At 33.0% G+C, this 21,522-nt stretch overlaps 3 protein-coding genes across 4 annotated transcripts; 2 read left to right on the top strand and 1 right to left on the bottom strand.

Annotated features, from left to right (window-relative positions):
* The first annotated feature begins 1,283 nt into the window (after positions 1-1,283).
* LOC148572869 (uncharacterized) lies at positions 1,284-1,813 on the top strand. Its single transcript, XM_088504448.1, has 2 exons — positions 1,284-1,472; positions 1,574-1,813. The coding sequence occupies exons 1-2, from the start codon at positions 1,284-1,286 to the stop codon at positions 1,811-1,813; spliced, it is 429 nt and encodes a 142-aa protein (XP_088360574.1).
* Positions 1,814-2,032: 219 nt separating this feature from the next.
* Positions 2,033-6,082, bottom strand: LOC148572868 (uncharacterized). Its single transcript, XM_088503653.1, has 5 exons — positions 4,990-6,082; positions 3,962-4,906; positions 3,224-3,815; positions 2,568-3,125; positions 2,033-2,481 (listed from the first exon to the last, which is right to left on the bottom strand). The coding sequence occupies exons 1-2, from the start codon at positions 6,080-6,082 to the stop codon at positions 4,842-4,844; spliced, it is 1,158 nt and encodes a 385-aa protein (XP_088359779.1). The 3' UTR covers positions 2,033-2,481; positions 2,568-3,125; positions 3,224-3,815; positions 3,962-4,841.
* Positions 6,083-16,289: 10,207 nt separating this feature from the next.
* Positions 16,290-20,344, top strand: LOC107623347 (mitochondrial adenine nucleotide transporter ADNT1). 2 transcript variants are annotated; one of them, XM_088504875.1, is made up of 8 exons: positions 16,290-16,686; positions 17,437-17,485; positions 17,597-17,760; positions 18,050-18,087; positions 18,580-18,692; positions 18,867-18,980; positions 19,409-19,753; positions 19,846-20,344. In XM_088504875.1, exons 4-8 carry the CDS (start codon positions 18,063-18,065, stop codon positions 19,927-19,929), a joined length of 681 nt encoding a protein of 226 aa, XP_088361001.1. In that variant the 5' UTR covers positions 16,290-16,686; positions 17,437-17,485; positions 17,597-17,760; positions 18,050-18,062; the 3' UTR covers positions 19,930-20,344. The 2 variants fall into 2 exon arrangements, with proteins under 2 accessions (XP_088361001.1, XP_016181056.1); XM_016325570.2 differs by having other exon boundaries at positions 16,296-16,682.
* The last annotated feature ends 1,178 nt before the right edge of the window (positions 20,345-21,522 follow it).

The raw sequence follows: 21,522 nt of genomic DNA, 5'->3' as shown, positions 1-21,522 counted from the left end.
TCAATTTAAGTACTAAACAAAACTTTTTATTTTATCAAAGGCAACATCGAATTAGCACAACATTAAGAATTTGTGTGTGAACTTATTTTGATTATATTCCATTGATTTCTTAAAAAGAAACAACATACAAATTAGGTATAAGGGCTATGTAATTTCGCGACAGTTAAAAAAAAAAAGTTGCTAAACGCAATAGATTTGGCAACACATTCTATTTTTGCAGCATTATTATCCGCCGCAAAATGTCATTTTTTGCAGTGATTCGGGTCAACTCAATTGCTAAATTCCAGCAGCATAGTAGTGCCGGGATTTTTCGCCACTAGATCTTTTTTTACAGTGATTTTAATTAACCGTCACAAAATTTTTACACTATCTACTAAAATTTTTGTAGTGATAAGAATTATAGTAAATATCAGATTTTATGATATCCATATATAATGTTAATCAAATGAAAAAAAATTTACCAATAGTGACAAAAGTACATCTCAAATAAGAATTAGATAGAAAATACGGGTATCATCATATACTTACTAATTAACTCCTTGAAGATAAGCAAACCAAGGAGTATAAATATATTTTGTATTTTGAAATGAAATATGTCTATCATACTACGGTAACAATTAATCCTGTAATTTATACATTTGAAGCATGAACACATGGTAAGACACGATATTGACATATTAATTTCAATTTTTTTTTTTAAATTTGAAGACACGCATGAATATATATATAAAATTTAAAATATTTTTTTATATAAAGTACAATAATATTAATATTTTAGTGATATTAAAGCATAAACTAATTATTTTAAATTATCTTTATTTTTTAATTATATAAATTATTTAACATAATTTTGGTATTAATAAATAATAATATATACTATCTCTAAATTTATTATAAACATATAAATTAATAATAAAATTAGACATGTCAATACATAATGATATTTGAATGAGTTAATAGTCAAAATCGTCCCTGAAAGATACCCCGATCTCCATTTCAGTCCCCAAAAGATAAAATTAATCAAAGTCGTCCCCGAAAGTTACTCACGTTGATCGAGTTTGTCCTTCCGTCGTCTCAGTTGGTGACGTGGCTAACGTTTGCTGAGGTGGAACGTTAAGTGCCAGCGTGGTGAAGTCCAGCATGGCAACCGTTAATGCTGATAAGATATGTTTGATTATTTAGGTCAAATTAGTCCTAATGTTACAACCCTAACCCCCAATCTGAAGTATATATGTTCGTGATTCTCATAGAAGATGGCGATGTATGTTTGAGGAGTCGCTGCTATGATGAGTGGAAGCCGCAGTGGTGACCTGCCGTCGCAGTCTATCGGTAGCCATAAGTCGAACTCTTCCATGCGACAGAGGAGGAAGATGAAGGACCAGACTTACTTTTTTGGGTTGAAGACGACAATCAAGAAATTCGGCACAAGAGAGAATCCAGATAGGTTGTTCCACACTTGTGCGAGATATCCGGTGAGTTAGGTTATGATATATTAAGCTTGTTTTTCATATTCCTTTGTCTATTCTGCTGGGTAGTTGAAATTGATTTTCTTTTTTTTTTTTGAAAAATTCAGAAGGGAAGTCACTGCAACTTCTTTAGGTGGGTTGAGGAAGATGGGTATGTAGCAGGGGCAGAAACTGATGCAGAGGTTGGTGGGGACTATGATGAATGGAAACTGAATGTGTCATGGAGATTGGGTAGCTTGGAGGGTGAGGTTAGAGCAATGAAGATGTTGATAATGTTCCTGTCAGTTGCAGTGGTGGTGTCTACTGTATTGTGTGTATCACTGTTGTTCACATTAATCTCCAAGTAAAGCCACAGATGGAGTGTTATGTTCTTGTGTGTTAGAGGTGTTGTTAGATCAGAGAAATTGAATTAGTTGATATGTAATGATGATGTTACTTATGAATGAAAGTATGGTTTAATTGTGTTTAATTTAACATAAACTTGTTGTTTAAGCATGATGGGTTTCACTGAGAATACATGATGGTGATGTTTGAACTATTATAAGTATCTATACATCAGAATAGACAAAGTCATTGTAATTCATAACAAACATCATAATTATACTGATATCATATTGTCTTAGTAGACACACCACAGGGGTGATCAAGGATCTAGAAGTTAAAATAGCAAAGCATAAGTTTAGACAACATTGTTCACTTAAACCAAAAAACATACTAGGCCTAACTTAAGTGATCCTGAACACAGAAGCAGTTTACAGAGCCATGTTCTCAAAAAGCAAAGTTGCAACTACATACAAAATATATTTCCTAGTTAAACATATTAATCTTTCTTTCTTGGACGCTTGAAGCCTGAAGTAGGCACGAATGTCATGAAGGTTTGCATCTTCTTTGCAGTGGCGAAAGTTGTTCCTTTCAATGTCTCAGCAGATATGGCCACAGGTGACTGGGAGGAGGCATTCGATCTTGCCTTGCTTTTGATGACATGCAGTTTGGGTGGCCTGCCTCTCTTTGCACCCTGCATAGGCCAGTTGCAGAACCATTTAGTTTCAAGTGAATAAAATAAATGCAATTGGGCAGAAGAAAAAGCAACAATTAAATAACCTGAATGTCTTGAACGGGCAGTTGGGTATCTTGCATTGGTGGGGTTCCTCCTGGTTGGTTGACTTCCACAACAGGTTGTGGCTGGACTGGGAGAGGAGGGGGAGAATGTGATTGAACTTCATTGTTGGTGTTTGGCTCATCTGTAGGGGGAGCAGGCCCTTTAGCAAGGGCAAGCTGAAGTTACATTTGCCTAGCTTGTTCCTCAGCATCCTCCTTTTTCTTCTTTGCACAGCTTCTCTTGTTGTGTCCAACTTCACCACAAAACATGCATCTAATTGGGTTGTACTTCCTCTTCATCTTGGTGCTTGACCCAACTGGCTGCTCTCCCTTGTCCTTTCTCCTCTTCTTGGTAGGCCTCCCAGGTTTTGGCTTAATTGGGGGTGGGACAGGGGGCAGGTGAGGATGTTTTCTCCCACAGATCTTGTCCTTTCACCGGGTTAACATTGAAACAGTATGTCCTTTTATACGCCTCTATTGTCAACAACTCATGGAAATACTCCTCAGTCCTCTTACCATTTTTGTCTTGAATTGCTGAAATTACATGCATACATGGCATCCCTGTGCCCAGTACAGACAGACAAACGTAATGAAAAAATCAAAAGCAACTCTGACTAATTCATGCTAAGGGAAGGAGTGATAGGGTCTGAATGAATTACCTGTGAGTTGCCAGAACCGACAGGTGCAAGTGTGCTTTCTCAAGTCGACCACCATGTTTGTGGGCCAGCCATGTACTTCAAACAACTCCTCTTTTTCATTCCTGCACCATTGGGGAGCCCAATGACTAGATAACCTTGTCGTGGCTTCTAGTCTGTGTTGCTGAACCGGGGGTAAAATTCCTTGATAAGTGCTCAACTTCAGTTTGTTGTCAACCATGCTCTCCATGATTATTCTTCTCACCTCTTCAGTCAAAGTCAAAATCGGCTTGGTCCTCTCATGCTTTATTTTAGCATTGAAACTTTCGCAAGCATTATTGCAAATGTTGTCATTCTTAGGATCCTCACTGAAGTACGCCTTAGTCCAAGCTTCCTTCGGCCACTTTTCAAGATACTGCCAAGCCTGCTCGTTGATGACCTTTACTCTCTTCATGTTCCTCTCGAACTCATTACGTGTTCTTGATCTAGCACACTCCCAGACCAGGTCTTTCAACTCTGTGCTACCCCATTGTTTTGAAAAATTCTGCCATAAATGCCACACACAGAATCTATGCTGGGCCATGGGCATGACTTCCTTCACTGCTGGGATTAGTCCCTGCCAAAAACAGAAAAACCCGAAAAGATTGTTAATCAAATGAATCCCTCAACTTTGATCATTAAATCAATTTAGTCCTAGAAGTATATCTCATTAAATCAAACGAATCCTAAAACTATGAATACGAGTATGAAAAATGTCCTCACCTTCTGCATGTCTGAAATGATGCACAACTTGTTATCATTGTAGTTGCCAAGGTCTGACTGCAACAGGTCTAGAAACCATTTCTAGTTGTCCTTGTTTTCCACATCCACAATTGCATAGGCAACGACAAAGATGTGGTTATTGGCATCCTGAGCACACGCTGTCAATATTTGTCCACCGTGCAGGGTCTTAAGAAAAGCCCCATCCAATCCAATAATGGGTCTACACCCAGCCTTAAATCCTTTTTTACAGGCAGCAAGACACACATAAAATCTCTCAAATTGAGGAGGACCCTCTGGCATCGGGATTCACCAACTTGAACTGTAGACCCAGGATTACTTGTAAGCAATTCATTAGCATAGTCCCAGATTAGTCCATACTGGGCAACTTTATCACCCTCTACCACTTTCCTAGCAGCTTTCAATGCTCTAGTGATGCAGGTGCTGTTGAGGTTTACATTACACTTCCTCACAAATCACTCATACACTTCACGATGTCTCATTGTAGGGTGCTTCCTAAGTTTTGGAACAAGTTTGCTTAGTGTCCACTGTTGGGTCGCTGTCCTGTTTTTTCGCCTTCTAGGACAGATATGGTTGTCTACTAGGGTTTTAATCTGCCAGGACCCGTCTTGCTTACTACGTGCACAGTATACTACCCAAGGACAACCCTCAGCCTTACACACAGTCCTAACCCGAACATTGTCATTCTTTGTAAACAATATGTTTCTATCTAACTGGATTGTGTAGTCCCTAGTTGCATGCATAAAATGTTCCTTTGATTTGAATATCATACTAACCTCAAATTTGAGGTCCCCAAACTTTGCCTTGTCATTATACTGGGATATACGGTTGGTGATTCCTCATCAGAGTTCAGTTCCTGGCCTTAGTCCTCCGAGTGCCATGAGTTGAGATCCGAATCATTATCATCAAGGGAATTATCCTCTAGGTCTGCCAAATAGAAACCAGAAAGTAATTAGTCATGTGATCAAAATTAAATCAACAACTACAAACCAATTGAGTTAACCAAATACCTGAGTCACTTTCATCCTCATCCTCAGAAGCTTCATAACTTGAATCTTCAGTCTCTATTTCTTTCTCTGCTAATCTGGTCTTAGCAGGCTTGTGCTTCTCCATCACCTCACTTTTTTTGTTCAGCCTTGTAGAGTTCACACCATCATCACTGTCACTGCTAGATTCATCATCTCCTAGTACCGTTGGAAGTTTGTAAAGGCTGTCCTCAACACTCTCATAGGAGTCATGAGAGTCATTGTCTTCCTCAACCTCTAATGTCTTCACATGCCTGCCTGCTCTTGTGGTGGTAGCGACCTTGGTCTTACCTTTGGTCTGAGATGGAGCAGGGGTAGGTTTGGTAGGATGACTATAGGGTTTTTTCTGCTGTGATGGAGTTTGCACAAGGTGATGTGACTTTTTGGTAGGTTGAGATGATGGTCTGGTGGGCTTAGATGATGGTCTAGTGGGCTTAGCTGATAGACCCATGGGCTTCAATGATGGTCCAGTGGGCTTAGTGGGCTCCTTAGTGGGCTGAATTGGTTGCTTAGTGGGCTGGGTATGCAGTTTACTGGGTTGACTTGGTTCCTTTGTGGATTGGGTAGAAAATTTCCTGGACTGAGAAGGCAACTTTGAAGGCTGAGATAATCTGCTACCATCAGCTGATGCCTTCGTGGATTCAGAGCATGCTTTTTGGTGGGATGGTAACTTGGTGGGTTGAGACTGATGTCTCTTGGTTTGGGTTGGCTTAATTTTTGGCACATCTTCTTCCTGCTCATCAACCACACATGGCTCTGAAACACCATGCTCGAAATACAGGTTGATCAAGTTGAAGTTCCTCCTGCAATCCTTCACCATTGCAACCAAATCATGATCTGTGGCCAGTCTCCTCAGCCCATATTCAAGGGGAACTCCTGGAGATTTCCACCAGCACTCCCTAGCCTCAGCATATCCCAATTTCACATAGTATCCCTTCACAAAGAACACGTCAAGTGTGTCAGCTTCAACTCCCATTAACACCTCTGTGTGATCCGGCTCATAGTACAGATTTCCACCCTCATCCTTTTTAAACTTCCCACCATGGTGAAATACAAACGTCATAGGAGGACCCTCCATCTACAAGTGCAAAAATAAATAAATGTAGTCAACATCAAAATCTGAAACAACTCCAGCCTTACAACTGCATGTAAACACAGAGCAAAATCAACCTAACGGCAAACGCATACAGAACATGTTCAGGCTAATCCAAACCCTAGTCTCACTAGATGGTTCTTAGAACTAAGTCAACCTAAACTAACGGATACCGACATTGCAAAATCAATAGAAACTATCAAAAAAATTAAATCTTACCCTATGGCATTTACTATTCCTTCCTCCAAATATGAAACTCCTCCGCGACCTCCTCCAACTATCCAACGTAGTAGAGCCTACTCTTCTACAAGCCTCGACACGCATAGGAATCGTCGATAACGCTACTAGGTTCTGATCAAAGGATCTTTGGGCAGAGTACCAGAGTAGAGAGAAGACGAGGGATTTTGGAGCGAAACTTGAATAGGGTTGTTATGAGAGGAGAGAAGGGCAGAATGTTTGAATATCCAACTGTGGACCATAAACGACGTTGTTCCACTGATTTGGGGTTGAGGGTATGAAACTACGTCGTTTTGAACTTCACCACGCTGGCACTTAACGTTCCACCTCAGCAAACGTTAGCCACGTCACCAACTGAGAGGACGAAAGGACAAACTCGATCAACGTGAGTAACTTTCAGGGACGACTTTGATTAATTTTATCTTTCGGGGACTGAAATGGAGATCGGAATATCTTTCAGGAACGATTTTGACTATTAACTTATATTTAAATATATATAAATATATTCTAAAAAATATTTTTATTTTTTATTAAAATACAAAAAATATATGTATTATTGATAAAATTTCGAATATATCGTATCCAAAATGTATCCATATATATGTAATTAACATGTAAACATATAACTCAACAAAGTTAATTAGATTCAAATTTCATACCAAGGCTTTAACAATTTAATTTCTCTTTTTTCTTTTTGGTCGGAGCAGATATTCTCTAAGTTGGAATCAATTTAAATTTTTATGATTATATGGGTCCATGGGCCATATATAAGTGTGAACATGTAACCGCCGCAATTGAAAGTGAGTGTTTTTTGGTTAGCGTCTGCCATACCATTAATCACAAAATAGTCAAATACCCTAATGAATTGAATCCATCATGATGTGATGAACATTGAAACTTTTGAAGATTGAAGAACCATCACCTATTTTGTATTGATGTGATCGAATAATAAAGGATAATCTTCTACACAAAAAATGCTACCATTGTTTATATTCAAAGTTCAAATTAAAAGAAGATGCACTATCATATATATTATATATCCCTACAATATAATCGACCACTTTTAATTGTTTAGTTTGAAGCATCTTTCATCATTCTTCATTCGATCACTCACAATGCAATCACCGGCCAATAATGTGGCAAAAAGTTTAAATTAAAAGTTATATATGCATAATAATTTTGTGCCCTAAAGATTCAAGGGATATATCAAACAATAATATGCTTTAATCAACGAACCATTCATAACTCACCGTCCAATAAAACCACAAATCTAATAAGCTTAGCTTCTTCATTTTGTATTCGATTCCCATCATCTATCTAAAAATTCCATAGATAATGAAATGAATGATACAACAAAGATTTAGTTTACATAAATATAATAAAAATGTATATAATGTGGACGGAAGAGCTTTTTTTTATTCTATTCTTGTTTATTTTCTCTCTTAAAATAGGTACGCAGTTAAGTTGATACAATTTTACCAGTTGAGGTAATGCGATTCTTCGATTCGATTCCACATTTCCACGGCATATATATGATAATAATTTCTTAAAATTTTGAAAACAAATATTCAAAATTATTATTTTATATAATGGAGTTTTCTTTTTTATAAACAAACTTGTATATTAGAATATGCTTACAATACCAATAAATATTTCCCCTTCTCCCATCCATCTTCAACTGAAAATCCCCTTAACTTTCTACAAGAATTCCAATCAAAATAATGATATGATGGAAAAGTTAGAGATAGAGAGAATAAATGCATCATTGAAGAAAGAATATTTTTTCCCTTTATATAATTACAAATATCCGATATTTCTTTATGAAAATCAATTCAAATATATTTTAACATAATTATTGGGAGTATATATATAGGTTTGAGAACATGAAAAATCAATGCCAAATATCATTTTGTCTTCATAAATTTATTTTAAAGTTACCAATATGTTTTTTTATAAGTTACACATATTAGTTATTCCATTACTCCTCGTACTTTTCCATTAGTTAATCATTAATATGTGTAACTTAGAAAAAAAATATTGTGGCAATAATCACTACAACAAAAGTGGCGGTTTCTGGAACCATTTAGCGGCGGTTTAATAAAACGCCGGAGGATGGAGCGCGGGTAAACGAATAGTGGCGGTTTTAGCTAACCACTGGAATAACCGCCGCTAAACGTCTATCAATTTTGCGGCGGTTTGTAACCGCCATTAAATAGTAAATAAACGAAAATAGCATTTGTTTTGCCGCGGTTCTAAACCGCCGCCAAATTTTAGTATTTCCGTTCATAGTTATTAGAATCAGACTGGACCGTCCGGTGGTCCAACCGACTCAATCATTAAACTCGCGCTTCCACCAATAGACCCACAACGTGTGGATCACTGTAAAATATCAACTATGTAAAGCCTTCCACAAATGAAGAAAGTAGGGCTCAAACTTAGAACCTCGAAGAAGGAAAAGCTTTAACAATGTCATGTTACACAATTCTACCAAATTGAAAAATATTAACAGGATCTCCCAAAAGCACATTCTTATGTAATTCGAATCATTCTCATTCGAATTAGACAAACCAACACTAATTCGAATTAGTAGTACTGCTTGTAATTCGAAATTGTCCAATTTGAATTATACTTGCATGTAGTCTTAGGGCAGTTCGAATCAGGGTGATTCGAATTATGCATGCTAGGACGTTCCTAGTAATTCGAATGGGTCTGTTTCGAATTAATTTTGGACCATAGTAGATCGAATTAATTTACATCTATTTATATATGATCTAAGCGTATATAAAGAGTACAATAAAGAGTACATTTAATAATATCATAATGAATTCAATAAAGAGTACATACAATCATAGATAAAAAAATAATAATTATAAATATTTTTTATAAATTATTAAAAATCAAATATTTTCTAAAAATATTTATTAAGATTTAGAATTTAGTCTTTAATATTTAAAATTAGTGAAATATTTGCCAAAACATTATATTTTGTTGGTCAGTTAGCATTCTTGAATCTATTAACCACAATAATATGTAGATGCTTGATTGGTTTTTATATAAAAATATTTTTATTCTATTTAGTATTTAATTTTAATAAAATATTAATTAATTTTAAATTTAGTTATTATGAATTCTTATATTTAAGAATACAAGTTAAGATTGTTATTAAAAAAAATTTAAAATTTTTATTTAAATAAATGCTCAACAAATTATTAAAATAAAAAAATTATAATTTAAAATTATAATTTTGGTAAAATTATAAAGTTTTGAATTTTTAATGATTTGTAGAAATATTTTTAATTATTATTTTTAATATTTTATAAAAAATATTTATAATTATTATTTTTAGAAAATGTTTGATTTTTAATTAGTTCAGAGTATGATTTTATTTTCGTCTTTTACATCCATGTTTGAATGCAAATTTAAATGCCAATAAAGTAAACAAGAAAATCTTATTGGTAAATTTGTTCACATGAGTTAACATATATAACTTATTTAACTTGTTAATTTTTTTTACCTAAAACGAATGTAGAAAAAGTGTTACTTAACTAGATTATACCCAGATGGTTATTACTAAAGAAAACATTACAATATGTGGTAATTCGTATTTTGCGACGGTTTAAATAAAACCACCGCAAAATGTAAAACAATAACTCACTCGACGGTACATATAGCGGCGGGTTTCGAAAAGACGCCGCTAAATGTTGTCCTGATTGCAACCCCAACCAATAATCGCCGCTATATGTGCCGCAAGTTGCCGTTTTACCGTAGTTTTATAAAATTGTCGCAAAATTTCCGTTGCTATCTACCGAAATTATTCTCGTGAATAATTAATTCAAAATGAGAATAGAAGAATGAAGAGAAAGAATAAGAGGGTATACTAGAGTGCACCTATACACTTATTCTTTATCAAAAGGAATATAGCAGAAAATGGCTAACCTTAAACATGAAAAATCCTATATACTACTATAGCTAGCTAGCTTGAATCTAAGTAGCTTATAATATATAACTATTTTGGTAACATTATAGCATTTTTGAAAAAGAATATTATTAAAATTTTAGTTTTTAGTCCCAAAAATTTCAATTTTATTTGTTTGCATTTTTTGGAGATACTAAAAAAATAAAATTTTGTATTTTATAGTTAAAATTTTAGTTTTAATATCTGAACATAATATTAAATCTCAATTCCAGTATCTACAAATAAACTGTATGTTGGAGCTAGCTAGCTCTATAGTTTTATATAAAATTACTATAATTTCTATTGTTCAATTTATGTTCTCCTTTAATTTAATATTAATTATTTATTTCAATAAATTAAAATTCTTGCATTGTACATAATCTAATGCTCATCACATCACATTTTGTCATATTTTATGTGTGCGTGAAAAATGCATTTGAAATTGGATTATTATAACCAATTAATTCTAGATGCATTTTCTTAAAATTGTAATTTATTTGAACATACAGAAGCCTATATATCTAAGGGGCTAGCTAGGTCTTGGTTTTAGATCACAAAATGTTACAATCAAAGTTTAAGTAGTTGGTGGGCTTAATCATATAAAACGACTTTGAAATAAATTATTAATATGTTTATAAAAAACAAACTGAATTAGAAACAAAAATTAAATAAACATTTACCAATATATACCTTGATTAAGACTAATACTAATGTATTTCGAGAAAAGAAACTCGTACAGCGTTTTTTAGAAAATAATCTGCTATATTAGAGATAATACATAAATTAGTAATTTTAGACCTTATTTTTATAATTTTACAAAAAAAAAAAGTGATTAATCAAACGAGTAGGGTTTTTTTTTTTTTTTAATTCAAACCGTTGTTATAAAATATAACAAATAAAAAGTTAAATTTATTTAGTTAAATTTATTGGTAAAGAATGTTTAAAAATGAGTTGTAAATTAATTAGCAGTAACTAGTTAAAACTTAGATGAAGAAATATTACCGCTTCTTATGGAGAAAAAATGTTGGACCAATTTTATGATGATTTATGAGAGAAAGTTTAATAGAAATTTATCGTCCTAAAATACCAAATCAATAACGAAAATATTTCACAAGTGAATGATGTGCCATTGGACCTTTTTTCACGTATAGTTCCAAAATTATATTCCAAATATTCGATGCATGAACCCTTCTTCTTTTATTCCTTTTAGCAGTTAGCATCATGACCAAAGCATCACTTTCAATTATTAGTAATAATAGTACGGACATGGAGAAAATAATTAAATTAGTTCTTGAAGTTATATTCACATTTTAATCTGATTTTTAAATTATTTATTTATTTAATATAATTTTTTAATTTAGTATTTATTACTATATTAATTTTTAATTTTGTTTTTGATACATATATAATTGTTAACGGTGAACTGAGATGTATTTATGACTACCATGCTAAATTTTTTAACAAATATTTGATCTGGCAATCGAAATATTTCACTTTAATTTTTTTATAAAGTCTTTAAAATTTTAATTCTAATTTCACTTAAAGATTTTAAAGATTTTTTTAAAAAAATTAAGGTAAAAAATTTTAATTGTCACAATATGTAGCAACTGTCAACCTATCTTAATATACCATTAACGATTATATGACAAAAACAATAATATGGATTAATATGAGTCACGAATGCTATATTAGAAACTAAATTTAGTAAATAAAATTTTGGAGACCAGATTAAGACGTAAAAATAATTTCAAGAACTAATTTGAATATTAACTTTACGTATATATCTAAATAATTAAGCGCATGAATGTTGTGAAATTTAAGTTTTTTATTTTGCTTTGGTTATAAAGATATTTGATAAGAAGCCAAAAAAAAAAATTCATGATTCTTTAATAGAAAATGTATAAATTGCAATATATGACATTCAACTAACATATATGTTAGAGTGTCAACAAGATTTTAGGTATGGTTTGAATATTTAGGTTTTATTCATATGAATTTGGGTGTCATGTCTTTTTCCTTCGAGCTTCATAATTTATTTATCAACAATAAGAAACTAATATAACAACAACAAAACTTTGTCATATTAGATGGGTCGGTTACATGAATCAAATGATGTCATTGAACTCTATCATGTATCATGTTTACAAAGAGATTATTTACATGTAAATTTCGTTTGACCACTTTATGGATAGTCTTCTTAGGTCTTCTTTTGCCTTTTACCCGTTGTCCATCTTCTATCTCATCCACCATCCTGACTGGGTGTTCTATCGGTCTTCTTCTCACATGTCAAAACTACCTGAGACGTGATTCTATCATCTTTTCCACAATGGATACTACTCTAATTCTCTCCCTTATATTTTCGTTCCTTATTTTATCTAATCACGTATGACCACTCATCCACCTCAACATCTTCATCTCTGCCACACTCATCTTATGTTCGTGCTCCCCTTTGACCGTCCAACACTCCGTACCATAAAACATAGCTGGTCTTATAGCAGTGCGATAAAATTTACCTTTAAGTTTTAAAGTTAATTTTTTGTCGCATATAAAACCAGATGCATTCTGCCATTTTGACCAACCTGCTTGGATCCTATGATTTAATAATGTTCAATCTCTCCATTATCCTGTATGATGCACCCAATATACTTAAAACTTTTAACTTTTCATATGATGTTTTCTCCAATATTCACCTCTATATTAGGGTTTTCCCTTCTCAGACCAAACTTACATTCCATATATTCTATCTTGATACGGCTTATACGCAGACCATATACTTCTAGAGTTTCTCTCCATAAGTCCAACTTTTTATTTAGGTGTTCCATTGATTCTCCCATAAGGACGATATCTTCGGCAAAAAACATGCACCATGACACAGGCTCTTAGATGTGCTCTGTGAGTACTTTCAAGACTAATGTGAAAAGGTATAGACTTAAGAATGATCCCTGGTATAATCCTATACCAATAGAAAATTTTTCTGTCACACCACCTTGAGTCTTCACACTAATTGTGACCCTATCATACATGTCTTTAATTGCACAAATATATGTGATCCTTACTTTCCTCTTTTCTAAGACGTTCCATAAAAACTAATATTAAAATTAAAAAAAAATGATGGCATTTTGTATAGAGTTGAGCAGATAATGCAAATAAGAAAATGTTCTAAACATTGAACTATAGTTTTTTTTTTCTTTTTTGTTACAATATATCATGTTGTCCAACATAAAACATAGCTATGAATACAATAATACATGTACTTCACCAACACAATGATTGAAGTGTTGAAAAAAAAATTTTTTTTTTTGGGTTTAGCTAATATATATTCTAAATACACATAATAAACTTATTATCAGTGAAAAGTTTTAAATTTTTTATTTAATAAATATAAAATAAATATATTAAAAATTTAATTTTTTTTTATTTTCAATAAAAATTATTTTAACTTATACTCTTAACCGTTAATATATATTAATAGTAGTGTTTGATTAGTATCTTTTAGACATAAAGATAAAACACAAATATATAGAGATACAAAATCATAACTTTTTTTATTATATTTGGTCATAGCGTACAAAACACACTTATCTAAATCAAATGTCATATTTTGTCCCTATATTATATCCACCACTACATCACTTATGTTATATTTTATCCCTATATTATATTCACCACTACATCACTTCTACTATGGTCGTTGATTTTTTTACAATCCAAATTACTATTATCGTAGTCTCTGATTCATAATCAATTCAATAATAAAAAAAATTGAACAAAAAAATCAAAAATAAAAAAAAAATGAGAAAGAGATAGAAAAGAAAAAAATCCTGATGTCCAATTAGACTTTTTTGTGTTTCATTATCATTATCATGAAATACAAATTTTTAAGGAAAAGTGATGGCACATCCCAAATACTTAACTCATGCTTTTCTTCAAAAAACCAAACTCATATTTTGTTTTGAATATGAGTTTTTTTTAAATAAAAAAATAAATTTTTTGAAAAATATATTTAATAAACTAATATTCGAATAATGCTTCATCTATTACCGTTTAAAACTCTCATTTTGTGTGACTTTTTTCTATCATCCAAATTTATTGTCGCCACGACGGAGAAGAGACAAATATGGAAACAGCGCGATTTAAAAAACACGATGGTGATAACACATGGAAGAGGAAGATAGGAGAGCGCATACAGATTTAGAGATGAAGCGAGAGAGGACATCAACACGAATATCAGATCTGCCCTTTGGGGCAAGAAGAAGAAGATTGAAAGGTAAAAGAAGAAAAGAGAACAGAAAGAGGAAAGAGAAGAAAAGTGATAAAAAACATAGTTACCAAATTCGGACCGAATCGACCGGTTCGATCAGAAATCCAATGAACCAAATTTTTAATCGGTCTAAGCTAGCATTCAAACTGTACAAGCAAAAGAATCGGTCAAACAAAAAAAAATTGATCAAAATCGACCTGAATTGCAGACCTAACCGAATCGATCAACCCGCAAGATGATGTCAGCACGTACCAATTACAAAAAATTGGCGTCACTGGGCTACTGACACACAAAAGACTTTGTAGCCACCAGGCTAAGATCATCTTTAACATTATGGATGCCTTTTTATAAATATATTTAAACTTATTAGATATATCTTAATTAATAACTTCATCTTATTGACTCTTTTAATTATGCAAAATTTAAAATTTTCTTATCCTTTTGTCTTTTTATTCTAATGAGTAGTTTTTATATTAAATTTAATTGAATTTTTTATTTTATATTTACTCACTTAAATTAATTATTTTTTAATTTTACATAATTATTAAAAAACATTAAGTATTGTTAAATATCTCTATATTAAAAAGATAAACAAAAATATTTTTATTAATCGTACCATATATTTATTATTGATAATTATATAATATTTATTAATATTAATTCTTTTTCAACATATATTTGATTAATATAATTAATTGATAAATTATTGAAATATTAAAATAAGTTAATTTAGTATAAAAAAATTATTATAAAAAATTAAATTTTATATAATTATTTAATTATAACCAAATTAATCGGTTTAACTTTTGATCTATCGGTTGAACCAATAACTCAATAATTTAATAGTCTTATCGAATTGATTATCAGTTCGATTCTGATAACTATGTTCAGAAAAGAAGAAAAAAAATGTTAACGGTACGGCATAATTGTGAAATTTTCGAAAAACAATAAGGATATAATTGTCTAAATCTATGATTTAATCTCTATTTCAAACTAAAAATCCGTATCTTAATATTTTTAAAAAGACACAAAATACATGTTTTTTTTAAATAGTCACGTATGACTGTGTCTTAAAAAAAATTATGTGTCAACAAATAAACAATGAACATGTACCAACGTATTCATATTTTTTATGGGAGTATGGATATAAATAATAACCAAACGGTGTCGTGTATATATATATATATATACATTAATTTGGGTATGCCAGAATCCATCATAACCCTCCTTCCCAAAGTGCTAAGCCGTTTGGCAACAGTGAAATTGTTCTTACCAATTACAAGTAGAGATAGCAAATGGGTTGTAGTACGTTGATTTGGGCTCCTTAATTCGCCAAAAATATTGGATTACACTGAATTTTTGAGATCATAAAAATAAAAAAAGTTGATTTAATCCGCATTGCTTGGCCAGCGAACTTTGGACAATAAGGAGAGCAAATCTAGCGAGAGGCCAATTATTTTCTATTTTCCTTATAGACACCCTAATCGGTTAATCCAATGAAATAATTAATTGTTTAAAAATATCACTATAAGATAAATTAATTATTTTTTAAAATAACAGAAGAATCAATCTATTTAATATATATAATTTTTGAAGAATAAAAATTATAATAAATTTCGAAAACAAAATCATACTTTATCCATTAAATTATAATAGACTTATTTTATTCTTTAAGGCTAATGAATCATTAGATTATATAATTATTAGTAAAATTTTTAAGTATATAGAATAAATATTTTATTAATCAAAGAAATAATAAAAATAAAATATTTCATAAAAAAAGAAAAAGAGGATGATGACGTGGCAGTGAAGAGTGTAAGAGTAGGAATTGTTGTGAGCTCACTCTTTCTTTCTCTGACTTTATCGTTCGGCTACCAACCTTCGACGCCGCCGATCCATCGCAACCATCGGAGACTCAGAGAGACACAGAGAGAGAGAGAGAATCGATCCCTTCTGTGTATGGCTTCGGAAGATGTGAAGAGCGGTGAATCTGCAGTCACAAAGATCGTTACTCTGGCTGAGGAAGCTAAGCTCGCTAGTCGTGAAGGCGTTGTCACCGCCGCCGCCGCTCCTTCCTACGCCTTCACCACCATCTGCAAGTCCCTTATCGCCGGTGGAGTCGCCGGAGGAGTGTCAGTTCCGTTTCTCACCTCTTTATTTATTTTTTTATGCTAAAATTGATTGAATATAATGAATTAATGATAATAGTTTGATTGGATTTTGGAAGTATTGTTTTTTTTTTTTTGGTTTGAATTTTGATGCTTTGTTGTTGTTAGGTTTCTCGAAGGAACGATTTTGATGTTTCATTGTTTCATTTGTCTGGGAACGATGAAGCTGGCTTCTGTGATACCAAATTATTTATTTTTAATATTTCATAGACCAATAATTACGGGAAATTATTGTTTTTTTTTTTTGTTATTGTATTTAACGGGATCTTGTGAGTAATATGATGTGTTGAATTGATATGACCGATGTTGTTCATTTGGGAAGTAGTACTGACTGTGCTCTTGGTTATATATCACTGTCCCTTTTATTAGGTTTGGATTGGATCATGATTAAAGAACTACTACAAATTTTGTGAATTTGCAACAAAATATTCATTTTTTTGGAGATTCTCATGGGAACTATATGTCTTGCTAATAATTCCTTAATTATTCGTTGATATTCGGATCTTATTACTAAGAATTTTAGTTTAGGGAACCTTAGTTGCCTCTTCTACATGGTGTTTTTGTTGTTGTTGCATCTTTAGGTCTCATACGTGATCACTAGGAAGGGAATGAATTTGCTTAACCACTCAACCAACGTCGTGTTGGTTCCTGGATCCTATTTGATAATAGTTTTAATAACTTTTATATAAATTGAAGCTTCTTTCGATTATCAATGCAGATCACGAACAGCAGTTGCCCCACTGGAACGGTTGAAGATTTTGCTACAGGTTAGTTTAACCATTTTACTACAGCAGTATCCGAAGTTCTTTGGATTCCAACTAATCTGGCCGGGGTGTATTCTAATTCGTTTAATTTTGCTGGGCCTTGCTGATATGCAGGTCCAGAATCCTCATAACATTAAATACAATGGAACAGTCCAAGGCCTGAAATATATATGGAGAACTGAAGGTTTTCGTGGACTGTTCAAAGGGAATGGTACTAATTGTGCTCGGATTGTCCCTAACTCTGCAGTGAAGTTCTTCAGTTATGAGCAAGCTTCTAAGTAAGTTTTACTTTAGAAGCAAAGGAATGATTGGCTGATTGTTCTTTTATTCGACATTATTTTTGTTGGCATATTATTCAAAGTGGAGCATTTTGCGAATCAATTTTAAATGATAGTAGAAGGGGCGCCTTGGAGTAATGGTTGAATTGTCTTGTGTGACCTCAAGGGCTCGGGTTCATTTAAATAGGTTCACTGCTGCCAGCAGCGTTTGGCATTGTTGAATTATTTAAGTGTATTCACTTCATATATTTTAACTCTGTTTTCTGATTGTTTCTTCCTGTTTTGACAGGGGTATCCTGTATATGTATAGGCAGCAAACTGGAAATGGTACATTCATTTTTTACCATTTTTTCTTATGAATAACTTGTTAGCTTAAAATTTTTTAGTTTTATTTTTTTGTAGTAGAAAGTTTGTGAAATGGTTTAGATTATGAATCTGTTTTCAAAATCTGGACCTGTAGGTCTTATTTTACGCCAGCTGAGACTAATGGCTTGTTTAATTACTCAATTCTGTACGGGAAGTGAATAATTTCAGCACAAGTGTTTTAATGGCTCTTTTGATGCAAAAGTCGTTTTTCTTACATTCTTCAGTAACCCTCTTCCTTTTCAAGATTCTCATTTATTCCATTCAGTAGCAATAGTTTCCTTTTATACTGCATTCAGCAATTGAGTGAACATCATTTTGAAAAATAATCTTGTACTTATTACAGCACTAGCGGAAATGAGCTTCATCATCTATTCATCTTTGGCAGTTGTTTAAAAATTTGGTGGTTTTAAAAGCCATATAGTCACTCAGCATTTTTCATTGTACTTTCTGCAGAGGATGCTCAGCTGACTCCTGTTTTACGACTTGGAGCTGGAGCATGTGCTGGAATAATTGCCATGTCTGCAACTTATCCAATGGATATGGTTCGAGGCAGGATAACTGTACAGGTAAACCTTTTCCATTCTTTTTTATTTTTTACCAGCTAAATTGTTAGTCGAAAATGCATGAAGGTAATACCTCCTATAATTGCTGTATGATTAATTGGAGAGTCAAATTGTGTTAAGTTTACCCTTGCTCTTTGCGGTTTATTTGACATCATGTTGTTGGTATTCTGCTTGCAGACTGAGAAATCCCCTTATCAGTATAGAGGAATGTTCCATGCTCTGTCTACCGTACTTAGGGAAGAAGGTCCACGTGCTTTATACAAGGGTTGGCTACCTTCAGTAATTGGAGTTGTGAGTAATTTAAGAATATGTATTCTCTTTTTAAAGTTGATGAGTGTGACCATGATCATATACATGGCAGAGAACTTCATCCCATGTTCTTTTTTCAAAGATGATATCATTATGAATTAATACACTTATGTTACATCAATGTTTCTACCTCGACCTCTTTGTTTTTGACAATTTCATGCTTGGATCTGTTAACTTTTCTTTTAAATTTAAATTAATCTAAGATCCTTAACTAAGCTCTTAATAAATTATATTTGTGGGGTGAGCCTTTTCTCAATTTATTTTAAAAGCTCTTTATGTAAACTTCTAAAAGTATTTGCTGATATTTTTTTGGCCTTGCTTATTTGTGGATGTTAGACTACTACGCCACAATTTCTCGAACACGTTTCTCACATGTAGTTGACTTGATATTCTCGCTCTTATTTTTCCAGATTCCTTATGTGGGTCTCAACTTTGCTGTCTACGAGTCTTTAAAAGATTGGTTAATCAAATCCAAACCGTTTGGTCTAGCTCAAGATTCTGAGTTGAGTGTGACAACACGTCTGGCTTGTGGTGCTGTTGCCGGAACTTTTGGACAAACTGTTGCTTATCCTCTCGACGTCATTCGTCGAAGAATGCAGATGGTGGGCTGGAACCATGCTGCTTCTGTTGTAGCTGGGGACGGAAGAGGCAAGGTCCCGCTCGAATACACTGGAATGATAGATGCATTTAGGAAAACCGTTCGGTACGAGGGATTTGGTGCATTATACAAGGGTCTGGTGCCAAATTCTGTAAAGGTCAGTCTCATCTAATATACTCAAGAGGTACAATCCTTTTAGTGGCCTTACTCTTGTTGCATTCTAACATTCTTCAACTTGCTGTTTTGCAGGTGGTGCCGTCCATAGCAATCGCATTTGTAACGTACGAGGTGGTGAAGGACATTCTAGGAGTCGAGTTCCGAATATCAGACTGAAGTTTGATAACAGTATAATATCCATTTAACCGTTTGGTTTTTCGTTTTTGTAGGCAAGGGGATGCAGAGATGATAGATCATAGTTGTTATTTTTCTTTCTTTTTAGAAACTTTTAGATTTAGTGTCCATAAATTTATTCCCTTGTTTTTTTTTTCCTTGTGAACATTCTGTAGCTTTCACAGCTGCTTATTCATCTTCTATGTCAATAAGTTGTGGAAAAAAACAATGCAACTACATAGCTACCTTGCTCTTTGCACGAGTCAAGAAAGCGTTTTTCCTCCTAGTGGAATTTGCAGTGAAAGATTATTGAGATTTTAGATCCCTATTCAAATAGGTTTGGAACTAATGATGTTATATCATTTTTTTATGTGCTTGTTTCTAAGAAACCTGGTTAATGCAATGTTTGTTTTATCTACTACCATGCTTTTGGAAGTTTTCTATATGTGAAAAATTGAGGCTATGCACGCACATATATTATAAGTTCGGTTCAATTGATTGGATAATTTTTCTACAGCGTTAGTATCCTCAAAATATAATCTTAATCAGTGATGGTGAACCTGAAAATGACATACGTTGATCAGTTGATGTATTACATAATTAAGGTAAGAATTAATTGATTGTATCTATTTAAGTAATTATGTTAGGAAAACTTTGAAAGAAATGCCCGGAAAAATGAGCAAATTAAAAGTTTAAAACACTTTTGGATTTTAAGATCCGTTCTTGTGGGCATGTGCAAAGACAATGGAATCCAAGAACTGGGAGGGCTATCAAATCTATATGGATCACTTGAGTTGGAGAATATTGTTGATCTGAAAGAAGCAAAGAGCGCAAAGAATGGTGTTCAGTTGATGATATGGTTCCAAACACAAACAGAAAGAGATATACAGTTTGCAATCGCATAATGGTCTGAAGGAGTTGAAAATCAAAGGATCCAAGGGTACAATATTTCCAAATTGGGTTGGGCATTGCTCCTACTTCCTACTAAAACATGACACGTGTATCTCTGAAGTATTGCAACAATTGCTGCATGCTGCCTCAGTTGCCTCAACAACGTTGCGAGCAGAAGCATGAACAAATTTGGCCTAAATTTTCCCACACCCCCACTAATCACGTCAAAGAGGACATATTTTTCTTAGTAGGCATTTCTGAGCAGGTAATTCTCTGATTTTCATATGTTTCCCATGTTACCACAATTAAACACATAGATGCATAAATTTCCTTTCTTTCATTTTGTAGTTGCAGATTTCTAGTTAAACGTCACTGCTATGTGTGATACTTATCTTCCACATTTTTCAATAAAATCAAATTTGGAGAGAAACATACGAATTACCATGAACTAAAAATTGAAATACAGGAATCAAATTTACTGTTTTTACCATCTTCTGCAGGTAGCTTCAGGATTTCAGGAGAACAAGGCAGGAGAAAAGCTGTCTTTCTCTCTATTACTACTTCAAATTCAAGACTGTCCTTTGATCGGAGAACGCTGCAAGAAGAGTTGCAGCTAAACTCTCTGTGAAGGTAACTATAAACTTGATGGCTCTATAGTTGATATTTGAAATTGCTCTATATGAATCTAATACCAACTCAAATAGA

The sequence above is a fragment of the Arachis ipaensis genome, chromosome B2 (assembly GCF_059453495.1).
Source record: "Arachis ipaensis isolate K30076 ecotype BB chromosome B2, ASM5945349v1, whole genome shotgun sequence".
NCBI lineage: Eukaryota > Viridiplantae > Streptophyta > Magnoliopsida > Fabales > Fabaceae > Arachis > Arachis ipaensis.
The sequence above is the reverse complement of the archived record's forward strand: the minus strand, read 5'-3'. Positions and strand labels throughout refer to the sequence as shown.